This window comes from Symsagittifera roscoffensis, chromosome 2 (genome assembly GCF_963678635.1).
Source record: "Symsagittifera roscoffensis chromosome 2, txSymRosc1.1, whole genome shotgun sequence".
Classification (NCBI taxonomy): Eukaryota; Metazoa; Xenacoelomorpha; order Acoela; family Convolutidae; genus Symsagittifera; species Symsagittifera roscoffensis.
In genome coordinates, this window is record NC_087063.1 from 14,656,643 (window position 1) to 14,670,487 (window position 13,845).

The 13,845-nt window shown below is 34.0% G+C and overlaps 1 protein-coding gene across 1 annotated transcript; it reads left to right on the forward strand.

The window, feature by feature from the left end:
* The first annotated feature begins 2,112 nt into the window (after nucleotides 1-2,112).
* On the forward strand, nucleotides 2,113-10,249 carry LOC134839148 (mesencephalic astrocyte-derived neurotrophic factor homolog). Its single transcript, XM_063854598.1, has 4 exons — nucleotides 2,113-2,325; nucleotides 5,474-5,598; nucleotides 7,887-8,031; nucleotides 9,746-10,249. The coding sequence occupies exons 1-4, from the start codon at nucleotides 2,238-2,240 to the stop codon at nucleotides 9,916-9,918; spliced, it is 531 nt and encodes a 176-aa protein (XP_063710668.1). The 5' UTR covers nucleotides 2,113-2,237; the 3' UTR covers nucleotides 9,919-10,249.
* Nucleotides 10,250-13,845: the final 3,596 nt, after the last annotated feature.

Consider the following 13,845-nt stretch of genomic DNA (forward strand, 5'->3'; position numbering starts at 1 on the left):
ACAGTCATTTTAGAGCGTAGAGCCCTGAATTTGCGCTTAATTCTGTCCGCTAGTGTACTTGCACAATAACAGGCTATCTTTGTTACGGCGTGAACACTATCATCCTAATTGAATCATAAATAAATGGCCTGGTCTGTTAGCGAAAATTGATATTTTTGCGGAAACTTATACTAAATCCGCTATATTAAGATAAGCTTGCTAATAGCAATCAAAATTACCATCTGATTACTAGCAAGTGATTTAACATTTCAGATATGTCAGAATACAGCCAAACTTCATTCAAAACGTAAGAACATCACCAAACTTCCTTCAACATATATGAAAGGAAGCGATATTAGGATACACCTGGGCTTACAAAAATCTTCCAGCTCATTTCGTTCAATTTTAGTTTCAGTTAGGGTGAGAATGTCAATTGCAAAATAGAATGATGCATACTCCAGCTCAAAACGTCTCCGTTAGGACACGTGTGTTTTTAGTATGGTAAACAGTATGGTTTTTAGTATGGTTTTAGTATCGAATCTTGGACAAAAAGCTAAACTGGATTTGTATAAATCTATGATCGTACCAATACTCACGTACGCAAGTCCATGTTATGGATTAAGTAAATACATTATTACGGAGCTTGAAAATGTACAAAGGCGTATAGTTAAATGGATAATTCCGCATATGGATTCGTACAAAGATCGGTTAATCGAAATTTCACTATTGCCACTGCCAATGTATATACAGATCAACAACCTTTTGTTGCTGTCAAAAATTTTATCGAAAAATTATGATGTTGACATGTTGAAAGTTCCATCCTATTCCTGTTCCTCGCGCGGTTGTATGTTTCAGCTCGAGAGGCCGAAAAAGAAATTTTTGGAGGACGAATTCTTTTACCAAACATGTCGGCTAGCGAATGTGATCAAAATTGACGTGAGAGAAACAAGCAGACTGAAGAAGCGAATATTGTGGTTATTTTGGAGAAAATTTGAGAAGGACTACGAACAAATGAACAAGTGCACATGGAGAATTGCTTGCGATTGCACAATGAATGACTGTAGAAGCAAAACTTCACTATAGAACGAAAAACTGAAAGGGGGAAACCCCTTGTGCTACGAGCACAAAAGCCCTACTACTACTACTACTACATATCTTAAACTCTAAAAACCTGGCTGAAACAAAATTTAATTGAAAATTGACATTCAATAACATCTGGTAATAACTGAACACAAAATTAGCACTCTAAGCATAATTGATTTCAATTATCAAGCAACCTCATTATTTTTTTCAGCAGCGCCTAAGCTTATGATCACATTAGGTGCATCTGGCTCATTTGATTGCTCAATCTTTGGGAAGAGAATTGTCAACTGCACATGTAAATACGCAGCAAAGTAACAGTAAATGATAGATGTGACGGATGCAGATAGAGAGGCTCCAGTCAAAACTGAGTGAGGTGGGGCTACAGTGTAGCCCGAAATTCCTCCGATCAGAAGTAAAAATGACCAAACTCCGTTTATAACTAACTCGGCGTGAATTGCTGATTTTAAGTAGACTCTAACTGTGCGTGAGAAATAATGAACACATAGGAAAGATGACGAAAACAAAAATCCTGATACTGCTAAGAGCTCTAAGAACCTGAAGTAAGATTCGCTAAATAAAGGATAGTTTTTGACATTCAGGAGTGTTGCGGTCAATATATGTAAGGTTAACAACAAAAGCCGGACATTCACGCACAGCACCCCTTTTTGCAGCTCTCTCAAAAAAGACAGTCTCATTATAATTTTCTTGGCTGATTTGCGACGGAAGTCTCATAATCGCAAGAACCTCAATAATTTAGCCGTTAACTGCACTGCTCTATTGCTATGAATATCTTAGAAATCTAGATAGGGGTCTGTGCTGAACTATAACATGCCTCGTTTATTTAAAAATTGTACTGCTCACTATGTTTTCTGATATCAGAATTTATTTTAAAATGAATTTAATTTTGATATTTGTCATTTACAACTCAGTCGAAAGAAATGTCTTATTTTCAAAGTCCCCGGAATTCAGCCACCGTCAAATGAAAACAACCACACTAAAAATTCGAGCAAATTGGGCCTTTCGTGCATGTCTAAAAAACCTGCTGACGTGTCCTTTGCCATTGACGCAACTCGGTGCTCCTTCGCTTTTATCCTTAGTTTATTCAGAATTGAAATTCAAAAAGTAATCAGTAAATAGGGCAAAATTTAGAGCTGTTGCAGCTGGTTTTCGAGAAAATGTATGCCCAATTATGCGTATCAACTTTATTATTGATCCTTTATGCTTGCGCATTGGAGGCAAAATTAAAAGAAGGAGACTGTGAAGGTTAGATTATGTTTCAGTCAATTATAAGTGATTAAATTGGTACTCGTTAAGTAGTATGGGTCTCGAAAAACGTTCTATGGTCCCATATGTGAGTCAGACAATAACATTGTTTAAGGTAGTTTCTTAGTTTTGCCAGTTAATCGATATTTTTGTTAATGTTTACAAGTTTTCCCTTCCCACGGTTGCTACTTGAAACACTTCAGAGGTCTGGTGCGACCACACTTCTAAACGAGCTTTTTGAAAGGAACTTATCAGAAACAGCGGGACTATAATTAAATTAGGTGCTCGTTTGAAGTATGGTCCCATTAAAAACCTCGCAGAAGTATGGTCCTGTAAAACTACCAATCGTCCATAAGAAAGCCAGACACAATTTTTTCAAAGCTATTTCCTACGTTTTGCTAGTGAATTGATATTTTTAATCATTCCAGTAAAAAGAAAAGTTTACAGAGAAATCTAACGAACCAATGTTCACAAGCAGCCGTGGCCTAGTTGGTTAGACACACGTCTCTCAACACGAGGGTTATGCGTTCGAACCCCACTTCGGTCACGGTTGGAGGGGTCACAGTGCCATCCGCCTCCTCAAGTTGGGACCGGCTACGGCAAAATGGATGACATATCCCGCCCAAACGAGACAGGAGGCTAATAAAAAACAAATGTTTACATGCTAGCCTTTCGTTTTTATCCACTTGAATTACTGCAAGTATATTTCAAGTGGTCTGGCGGGACATTATTTCTAAACAAGTTTTTGAATGGGACTTCTAGAAGAAGAAGAAGAAGAAGAAAGAACACTTGAATTACTATACAATAAAAAGCCGAGGCATCAGTGTAGCAAAGTGTAAATAATAAAATTGGTTATAAATTCATTGGTTACATCAAACAAAAACAAAACATCAGAAAACAAGCAATAAACAAAACAAAAAAAAACAAAATCGGTTACAGTTCGGAAATTGGTTGATTAAAGTATATGAAGTTTCGGATACTATAGAAAATTAAAGATTTAAGAATTAGGAACAAGCTGGTAATAAAACTTTACAAACAATTTTACAGATAGTCCAATTATACAACGTATATGCAGAGTATATACAGTTTCTCTTTCAAGCAATGTGTGAAAAATTAAACTGAATTAAAAAATATAGAACTAGCAAAAACGGTAATCACGCCACGTATTTGTATTAGTACATATAGGATTGTTTCTCAATTCACTCACGTAAAATTCTTTCAATTTTTTCTTGAATTCTGTTTTCGATTTTTCTAAATTGCGCAAAATTATGGGCAGTGAATTCCATTTTTTAGAAGTCAAATGAAAAAATGATTTTTGTAGAGAAGCAGTCGAACAATGTTTGTCAAAAATAATTTGTTTCGTTCTTTCGTTGAGCCTATAATTGGCAGTCGGTAGTCTCAGTGTATTTTCAAAAGCCTTCTTTTTGTTTGTAAGATATTGGTATAAGTATGTTATACACTTTAACTCAATTCTTTTCTCGATTCCAATGAACGATTTGCTAATGCGAAGAAGGGAAGAAGATTTAAAATTCGATCTGAAATATGTTCTTTTTAGCGCCCAGTTCAACTGTTTCTCCAGAGATAGCATCAAAGTAGCATTAATTTATTAATTTGTTGTAAAAAAATTGCTGAATAATCTAAATGTGATAAAACAAGACAATGAAGCAAGGCAACTAATGATAATGTCGGCAGTTGTTGTCCAATTGTATCAATAGTTTTAATCCCTTGGGCCATTTTTTGGAGAATTGTTTTGATTTGAGCATGAAAAGATAAACTTGAATCAAGAATTATGCCTAAATATTTGCATTCTGATTTTTTGGCTACATAATGCCCACTAATTACTAGTTTATCAGTATCCACATTTTTGCTATCATTTTTTTGACAAAATGTTATAAATTCCGATTTAGATGCATTCAGATTCAATTGGTTCTCTGCAAAAAATTCCGTTAGATTATTGAGTGATTTTTGCAATCGATTCAAAGCATCCTCAGAAATTATAGAAGAGGAAAAAACCATTAGCAAGTTGCGCAGGGGGGCAATTCTAATTGCGCAGGGGGGCAAATGGGAAGGGGGCAATTCTAAACTTCAATTGTTGTAAAAACACGTGTCGAGCTGCGTGTTCTCATTGAAGAAGCGCAACCCGTATCGAGTTTAGTTTAAATCTCATAATTTTCAATCATTTCCTTTTTATCATTATGACTTCCATATCTAGAGAATTCCTAGGATTTTGGGTGCGTACGCACGGAGCAGCATTCCCGGATAGCCGAAAAAAATAAATACCTCCGGTTTTAATTAAATTAAATCAGAAAACTCTTGAGACGCATTTTGATTGGACAAAAAATGCCTCAAAATTTTGCAGCCTGTTAGCTTAGAAAATTCTGAACATTTTTAAGAGATTGGATTGGCTAATTTTTTTATTCTCATTTAATTAATTAACAACAAAAGTCTGACTACTACAGGGATTCGACACCCCTCACCAACCAGAGGGTCCCACTTTTATAAGTTTTATTTTATCCATTTTCGGCCCACAAACCCTAAAAGTTTTTACTATATGCTAACTTTAAAGGGGAGCGCGCGCTGTTAAACGCATTTTTTTGGATAAAATTTTTTCAAAAAAAACAAAAAAGGCGTTTTGGCCTCTTTTTTTAAACATTTGTCCGTTTTTTAAACGCGTTTATTTTTTTTTGCCGGGGGCATAGTGGGTAGGGGGAGGGGGTAATTGGGAGAAGGGGAAGGGAGTGGGAAGGAAGAAAGATGGGACTAAGTGTGTGGGTGGGGGGGGGGTAGAGAAAGGGTGTACTCCAAATAAAACAAAACAATGTTTTTAAGTAAGTTTGTATGATCTCTTTAACTATTGTCCCCCCCCCCCTATCGTACCTTAATAAGAAATGGGAAGGGGGTAATTATTAAGTAGATCCAAAATTTCGGTTATCCGGAATCGAATTTATTTTTCGGCTATCCGGGAGCGAATTTATTTTTCGGCTATCCGGGTATTCGGCTCCGTGACACGCCACCGGATTTTGACTGGAATATGCGATGAAGGGACTCCTAACTGTAACCTCGGTTACTCTGATGGTTTTGACCTTCTGGTTACTTTTTAAAAAAGTTTGTGATTATGTTTGATTTCATTTCAATTTTTAAATTTCAGTGTGTATCCAGTTTTTGACGAAGTTTGAACAATCGCTGACCGATGAAGATAGAAAAACACCTGAATCCCTAGAAAAGAAACTGAGGGCGACATGTAAAACAGCTAAGAACAAGGACGAGAGATTTGTAAGTTGATTTAATTGTGCCTTGATTTTAAGGAAAATAATTGGAAGCGTGACCCGGGACTAGTTTAGAAGTATGAATCCATTTCAAACATCATTTCGAAGTAAGGTCTCAAAATTTCCATGTGATTCCTAAAGAATGTCAAAAAATACAATAACGTAAGAAGAAAAGTATCATTACTCACCCGGATTACCAGCAAAAGTATGTAAAATCAAGTTTGAAGACAGTTTCTGGGTTGTTTCCAAATCGTTATAGTCTAAAATTTTTCAGAGCAACGTCATTATAAACATGAGATCTGAATCGGGGGATGAATTTTATTTATAGGTTTTCCTTTTAAAAGTTTTTTTGCTTTTAAAGTTTACTGGTGATGTGATAAACTAGTGGACAAGATTAAGTTGTGTCCACTAAACTTCTGGACTGAATTATCAATTATCATTTTGCAATTGAAGTGTTTCTTGTTTTCAATAGTTTTCAGATTTTCCTGCGGAATAAAAAATTTTATCACAAAAAGTGTCAATCATACATGTACCGACCTTTTACCAGAAAAGCTATAAAATTGACCTTTTAGTAGACCCGATAAACAAATTTGATTTACAGATGTAATGACGCCGTTTAGTCTGGTTAAAGACAAAGATTTCATGTCTCAGCGAAGTTCTGTTTGTTGTAACTGCTTCTTTTTCGAATCTTCCACTAATAGTGTTGATCCAGTTTTCTCAAATTAGGTTACGGTTATCAAAAAAGCGCCAATCTTAAATCATTCCATAAATTCAAAGAGTTTAAAGGGCATCTATTTTTTTTCTTTGAAAATCAAAAGTTGAGATTTTTTTCAATGAAGTCAGTGTGTTTTTTGATGTTCACTTGCGTTTATTACTCTTTTCCAATCTTCGATTGGCTATGTTTTTAAATTATAACAAGACTGCTTGTTTCAGGGCGAAGTCCTGAATGTTGCGACTGCCTTTTAAAGTCTGTGGAGCAGTAATAACAAGGAAAATTTAAATGTGATAAAGTAACATTAAAATTTTTTTCTAAAAAGTTTGAGATTTTTTGTAAAAGCATCCCCGCACACGCCATATTAAGTACAAAGGGATAGATTTTGCTCCTACTAACAAATCAATTATGGCATATAATCTTCCTTGAACCAATTTGGAACGATTTCTAAGACGTATTAAATCTCGCCTACGCGTTAATAGCGCGAAATATATCGCAAGTCGGAACAATAATTAAGTTGTTGCATTGTGGTCTGGTAAAAGGTCGGTCTGTTAAAAGACCCAGCCCCAAACATACATTGTTTATGAAATTCAAAGAGCTTTAAGGCCATATATTTTTATTTGTTCAAAAGTTGAAGATTTTGAGCAATTGTTTTTTTTTTAAAAAATCAATGAAAAACATTACCCAATCAATGATATATAATTTAATCTTTTCCTTGGTAGGAAGGACGATTTCAAAAATTGTTTTATCGATTAGCCCATATAAACCAACAATTGTCTGCTTTTCTGCTCTTAGACCATTTCTGCTCTTAGACCACTCTGCTCATTGACTGGACACAGTTGGTGCTTGGCAAATAAGGCGACAGGACATTAGGGCGACAAGATATTGAGATGAGAAAAATGTATTAGTATCCAAATTTACGACAAATACTAGCAATGTCATCCCAAAAAAATTTTACAGACAACGAACAAGCTAAATACGAGAACTTTAGCCGAATTATTGTCTCATTTAATAATGGTTGATGCGTGTTTAATTGTTGAAACTTCCGTTTTGTTTTTCTCAGAAATGTATGTATAACCATCATTTTGCGTCTTGTATGTATCAGAAATGTATTTCGCGTGTTAAAACAATCATTTCGCAGTGTCAATTTCTAAGAAATGTACTTTCTCATCTAAAAGTCTCATTTAAAACGGTTGTCGCCTTAACGGCTTTCGCCTTTTTCCCCAGTCACCGTATGTTGGCTATGTTAATTATTGCAATTAATTGTTAATTCAATAGTTAATTACACATCCCTGCTTCGCAGTCCTGTCGCATGAATTAAAAAGTTCACAGATTAGTTTCGAGAACTTTTATTAAACGTTTCCGAAAACCGATTAGATTGATATTACTACATAAATTTTTGTTAATAATTTTCTGCAATATCGCCGTTGTCATCAATGGGTTTTCAAGTGAGTGTAAACTCTAATTAACTCAATGAGTGGGATTTGATAATATTTTCAAAATTAATCAATAGTTTTGTGAATATCTTAAGTAATCTGGTTAACAAACCAAATGAATATGATCGACACAACTATTGTTTTTAGTGTTATTACATCGGAGCAGCTGAAACTTCAGCAACTGGAATAATTCAGCAGGTAGTCAAGCCAGTCAAAATGTTCATGCCAGCAGCAAAGATATGTGAAAACAAATTGAAGCCTTTGGATTCACAAATCTGTGCCTTGCAATATGGTAAGTAATGTTCACAGCATTGAATTCTGATGATTATGAATTAATTCTTATTTAGCTATAAAGCAACATCCTCAGCAACATAATGAGTTAGTTTAAAAAAAAACAAATACAATATTCTTCGAAAGAAAGATTGAGAATGCCGCCTGTATAGACTGTTTTTATAACTGAAGGGCTAGTTTTATTTAGAAAAGGCTCAAAACCTCAGTGTTTGGCAAATGTATGCATTGACAATAGAATTCATCAATTTGGAGGTCAGCCTACGTTGTCATAATAGTCTGAAAAGCCAAAGTTTCAAAATGTTTTTCTCTACACTAAGTTAAACTTTTTCTTGGAATCCAATTCAAATCGCGGCTGAAAGGGCTTCATTATGATACCATACTTGCCTTCCCTTCAAGTTTTTCCTGAGATAGTCAAAGTTAGAAATAGGAAACACATCCTGCGCCATAGTTCCTTCCCACCGCTAGGGGACGATCGGAACAATATCAATAAAAGGTAAATTGCAGTGCGGTGCCTCTAGTAGATAATTGTACACGCATTGATACATGCGTTTTTTCCACTTAGAATTCAAATTCTCCATGAGGGCGTTAAAGTTACTGAGCAACCATGCGGATGATCATTGTGAATAAAAATGGCTTATATGAAAAACAAACTCAGTGGAATGAAATTGATTCTAAAAATACAAATGCTTGAGATTTCCCATGCTCGGAGGTAATTTACTTCAAGCTGGAAGTGACATAATAGCAATTCATCGAAATTAACTTTTTTAAATTTAACTTACGAAGTGTCAATGCACATAGTGAAGACACTTATATAAACAGTTTTTTTTAATAATCGATGAACGCAGTGTAGACTCTTATAAATTCACTTTTCCGCGGTTTGACTTTTGTTTTCTTTAAGTTCAGTTCATTTCCTTTTTAAAAGAAAGGAAAACTCCCCTAGCGCACAGAAAAAGTGTAAAAGTCACGAAAAACGTGATCAAATTTTAGTTTTGAAGGTGAATTTTAATTTTGAGATTTTGCAGTGGAATAAAAAATTTTCCTATTAATCCAGTTTTCTTAAATTGGGTTAATTTTATCGAAAAAGTGTCAATCATAAGTTGTTTTTGAAATTCAAAGAGATTTTGTCTTTAAAATTCGAAGTGAAGTTTTTTCAAAAAACAAGTCAGTATTTTTTCTGTTTTTTTTTGCGTTCATGAAACTTTTCCAACTCTGTGTTGGCTATGGTTAGATTTTCCTGCAGAACAGAAAATTACCTATTGACCGAGTTTTCTTTAATTGGTTTAGCTTCATGAAAAAATTCTGCTATAAAAGATTCCTGAATTTCAAAGTGATCTATCTTGATTTGCTTTTCCTTCGAAGACTCTTAGCATAGTGGTATTAAGTTCACTTTGAGATTGTCATATCGTGTTTTCGAGATCCTGCCGTCGCAATGATAGTATGGCAAGGGTTGTTAGTGGCAATGATAGTACCAATTTCGGCTGTACTAGTGGTATCAAGTTAAAGTTCTAGACGCAAAAAATAAGAGAAAATGACTATAAAAGAAACTGACTATCCTCAGATAATCTGGATAACCTCCGATAGATCCTCTGCGAATAATAGAAACCCAGTTATTGTATGGATTGTTCAAAAAAATTAATAATTTTTTTGGTTTTACTTGAGTTCAATGGAACTTTCTTGGCTATTTTGGCTTAGTTTGTAAATCTGTTCTATTTCAGAAAAACAGATTGACCTTGATAGTGTTGATTTGAACAAACTGCGAGTTAAGGAACTGAAGAAAATTCTAGAAACTTGGGACGAAACTTGCAAAGGATGCACAGAGAAGACAGATTACATCAAACTCATCAACGAACTGAAGCCAAAGTATCAGAAGCCAAAACAGGAACTATAGACCGTACAAATGAAAAATGTTCATTTCATTTTTTGGGACATACTGGAGGAAATGAGAATGCTCAGAGATTGGAACTTGAAAGGATAAAAAATGACCTTGTTTTTGTTTAACTCCATATCATCCATTAATACTTCCACTTAAATTTGTCATTTTCTTGACCTGTTTGAATTATTTGGTTTTGAATTCGAATTATTACGAGTGTAAATTTAAGTTTGTTCGAAATTTGGGAACAAAAAATTTTTTGATTGAAAAAGGAAATATTTATGATGACAATTTCAAATTAACATTAATCAGTTAAACTGAATGAATTGAAAAGTGCTTAATAATTTAAGCGGGTTGTTTATTAATCACCTTTGATATTTGGATAACGGTTAGTTATAAAAATTCTACTGAATACAGTTTGTATTAAAAAATTTGTTCGAGAAAAATTGAACTCATTGAGAGGTCAGCAAGCCTCATTATTCCTGCCCGCTCCACTCACCCTCCAAACATAATCATCCTTTTTACGAGGTCACGAGTGATTTTACATGGTTAAATATGAATACTAGTATATTTGTCGTGACCTAATTAGTCCGCGTGCCAATTTTTCAAATAGTGATCAAAAATTTTGTTTTAATAAAATTTTGCAGGTGGGATGCATTAATATGATGCTAATTTCGGGAGGAGGAAGAATAACCATTTTGCACAAGTCAAACTACAGGTTAAGGTCAACACAGATGAATTGTTAATAACTTTACGCTTGCGATAGCAAGTGTATTGCAACCGGGTACTAGACGTTTTTCTCCCGTATATATTTTGTTCACAGAATAGTCATAATTAGAAATGGCAAAGTTAGTTTCAATTCGTAATGATTATACTTGCGATATCAAATGTATTGCAACCGTGTACTCGACTCATTTTATCGTAAATAACTTTGTTTACAGAATGGTCATATTTAGAAATGGTAAATTGATATTCAATTCATGATGATTACACTAGCCAAGCAAATTTATTGCAACCGCTTACTCGACTTTTTTTCACATAATTAACTTTGAGCACAGAAGTTCAAAATTAGAAATGGAAAATATTGGTTCAGTGCATAATGAATTCAAGTTTTTTTGCAACCCCGTAACACTTGGTATGGAGGTTACGAAAATGTCAGGGATGTCAAAGGGATGACAAGAACTAATTTTAAAAAAAAATGGTTAAAACTCCGTTTATTTGTCTGCTTATGTTTTGTCGGCTTAGTTGCCACATTGTAGAGTTGTTGTTTTTTGCTGTACGCAATTTACCTTGTAGTGGCGATGGTATTTTGATTTACTTCTGCTGCTTGTAATTTCACTGTTTTACTTCGTATATACAATTTTTTTTTCGCGTACAACTTTATTCAGCGCAATTTATTTTGGCCTGTATTTTATCGTCTTGATGGCCTTGAATTGCGTCGTTTCAAGACGAAGCTGTTTGTGTGCTGGTAAGGGTATTTCAAGAAGTAGGGAACTCGAAGAGCTTTTATTAGCTATTATGTCTTTGAGCTTTTTCGGCTGAAACGGTTTGTGCTCAGGTACTTTTTGTAAATGAGCTAGCATTAAATTTTCTTGTCTTGTCTATGTTTTTTTCTTAGAGTCAATGAACGTGGTACAGAATCCTATATTTTTGTTGATTCGTTTTTTCGTGAAAAAAATGTTAAAACGCTCTTATAACCACAGATGTGAAATCTTTCATTTTAATGCATACATGAATGGAATCGACTTAAGTGGATATGCTTTTTTTATAGTTCAATTCAAACTCATCTGCTAAACCTGAGGTAAACAGAGCTCTCCAGAATTAAACGTGGAAATGGCGCGAAAAATTAAATGATTTCTAGTTTCGAAGGTTGTTTAAGTTCTTAGTGGAAATCAAAGCTTTACTAATTGATCCATATGAATCAAATTGATTTCACGTTACCCAAAACGTGACAATCACAAAGTGTTCTTGAGAAGCAACGAGCTTGAAGGTCATGTGCTTTTAATTTTGAATTTGCATGTCATTTCTTTATGATTCCTTGCGTTCATTGACTCCTCCAACTTTCTGTTGCCTATGTGTTTCATATCAGTGTCAATTTGGTGCGCGATGTGATGAAATGATCTGAAATTTGCAAATTTTACAGCATATTTTTTCAAAAAAAATGATGAGAAAATCATTTGAAAATTTTTTGAAAGTTTTCAATTCTGCAAAATAATTTTTGGGTTTTTGAAGTTTTTAATTCCAAAATACGGCAAGAATTTCAAATTTTTTTATGTGAAGTAAAGTTAAGATTTCACAACTTATTTTCTAAAACGCCTGCTCACTCAAAAATTCTATATCCGGTATTTTCGACACTGTGACAAAATTTTTTTAAAGCCGCAATGATTTTTTAGGAAAGTTTTAACATTAGTTGAGGCCCAAATCTACTTTGTAATGATTTAATTTCAGATTTTTTAAAATTTCATTTCATTTTTTTTGTTCAAAGAAAAGCATTCTCTACTATCGGATAGCGAAAGTGTAAAGGTCCCGAAAAACTTCATCAACTTCTAAATTTGAAAAAGGATTTAATTATCAGACTCCTAAGCGAAATAAAAATTCAACTTTTTACTCAAGTTTTCCGCAACAGGATTAACTTTTTTTATCAAAAAAGGGTCAAGCAATAGTTGTTTCTTCGAAATTCGGAAGTTGAAACAATCAGTTTTTTCTGCGTTCCCCGACATTTTTTCATCTGTGGTTTCGATGAATAAAATAAACTTTCTCTAGCCTTAAAGACCAGTTTTCATAGAATGGTACGAACTCACTTAACTTAATCGCTCGAAGTTAGTCTGAACATCAAAAATTTAAAACCAAGTTTTCTCCAAACTGGGACAACTTTTTGGAAAATTTTTAGCTGTCGTTCGAATCACGACTGAAAGGGCTTTATTATGATAATGCCAATCGTCTTACTTCTATGATCATTTGTGGTACCTGAGCTTGCCTAGAGCTCAAAAAAGAAAAGGAAACCAGTTTCTAAGAAAACAACTCTGAGGCGAAATATGATTGACTGATTAAACAAAACTAATTCATTTGAATTTTCAAAAATCAATTGAAATAAATAATTCGGCAACGTATTGACGTTTTAGCTCAATTTAAGGTATATTTGGTAAGGAAACAAAAAAATTTGCAAAAATTTCTGTTGATTTTACCAGTTGGAAACCAATGGTTGTACAAACTTGTGAAGCGTGACTATAATTCTTCCACTTTCAAACTTTGAGCCAGTCTTTTCTTTATAACATGCGCTTTCTGTTTTTTTCTAAAAAAAATTCTATACATCAAAAAACATTTAAAAAAATTCATAATCTCGGCTTTAAATAAGATTAGCCATTACGTCGCGTGTTTTTGATAACCAAATTTTTTGAACTTTTTTCAACTTCACCTCAGATTTCTCGTCTTCCATTTTAATGGATGGCAATTGATTTTCTTACGCTCAAGCGCCTTATATTTCGTTGAAAAATATGAAGACCAAATGTGCTTGCAGCAGCTTACAATTTTATTTTGCAATACTCAATTGCATTCTGTGAAAGCTTAAGATTTTTAAAATTGAATGGCAAAGTTAGAAGAAAACGAAAAATATACATATTTGAAATGTTTGAAGCCCCGATTTTGCGCTTCAAATCTTTTCCTAGCAAAACTGTATCAAATTAATCAGAGAAGTAGAAAAAAAACGAAAATTTTAGTATCAATTTTTTTCACAGCTAATTGCCCATGTGATAGCAAAGGTATTGCAATCGGGTACTCGTTTTTTTTCTGTAAACAACTTTGTCCACAACTTTGGTACCTTGGCTCACAATGAATTCAAGTTTTGTAGTTTATCTTGCACACTTAGCCTGTTAATAACGAATACTCCTGGGACGTCAAAGGTCCAGGGTTCGAATCTGGCCAGGACCGGTTTTTTTCAAACGGTAA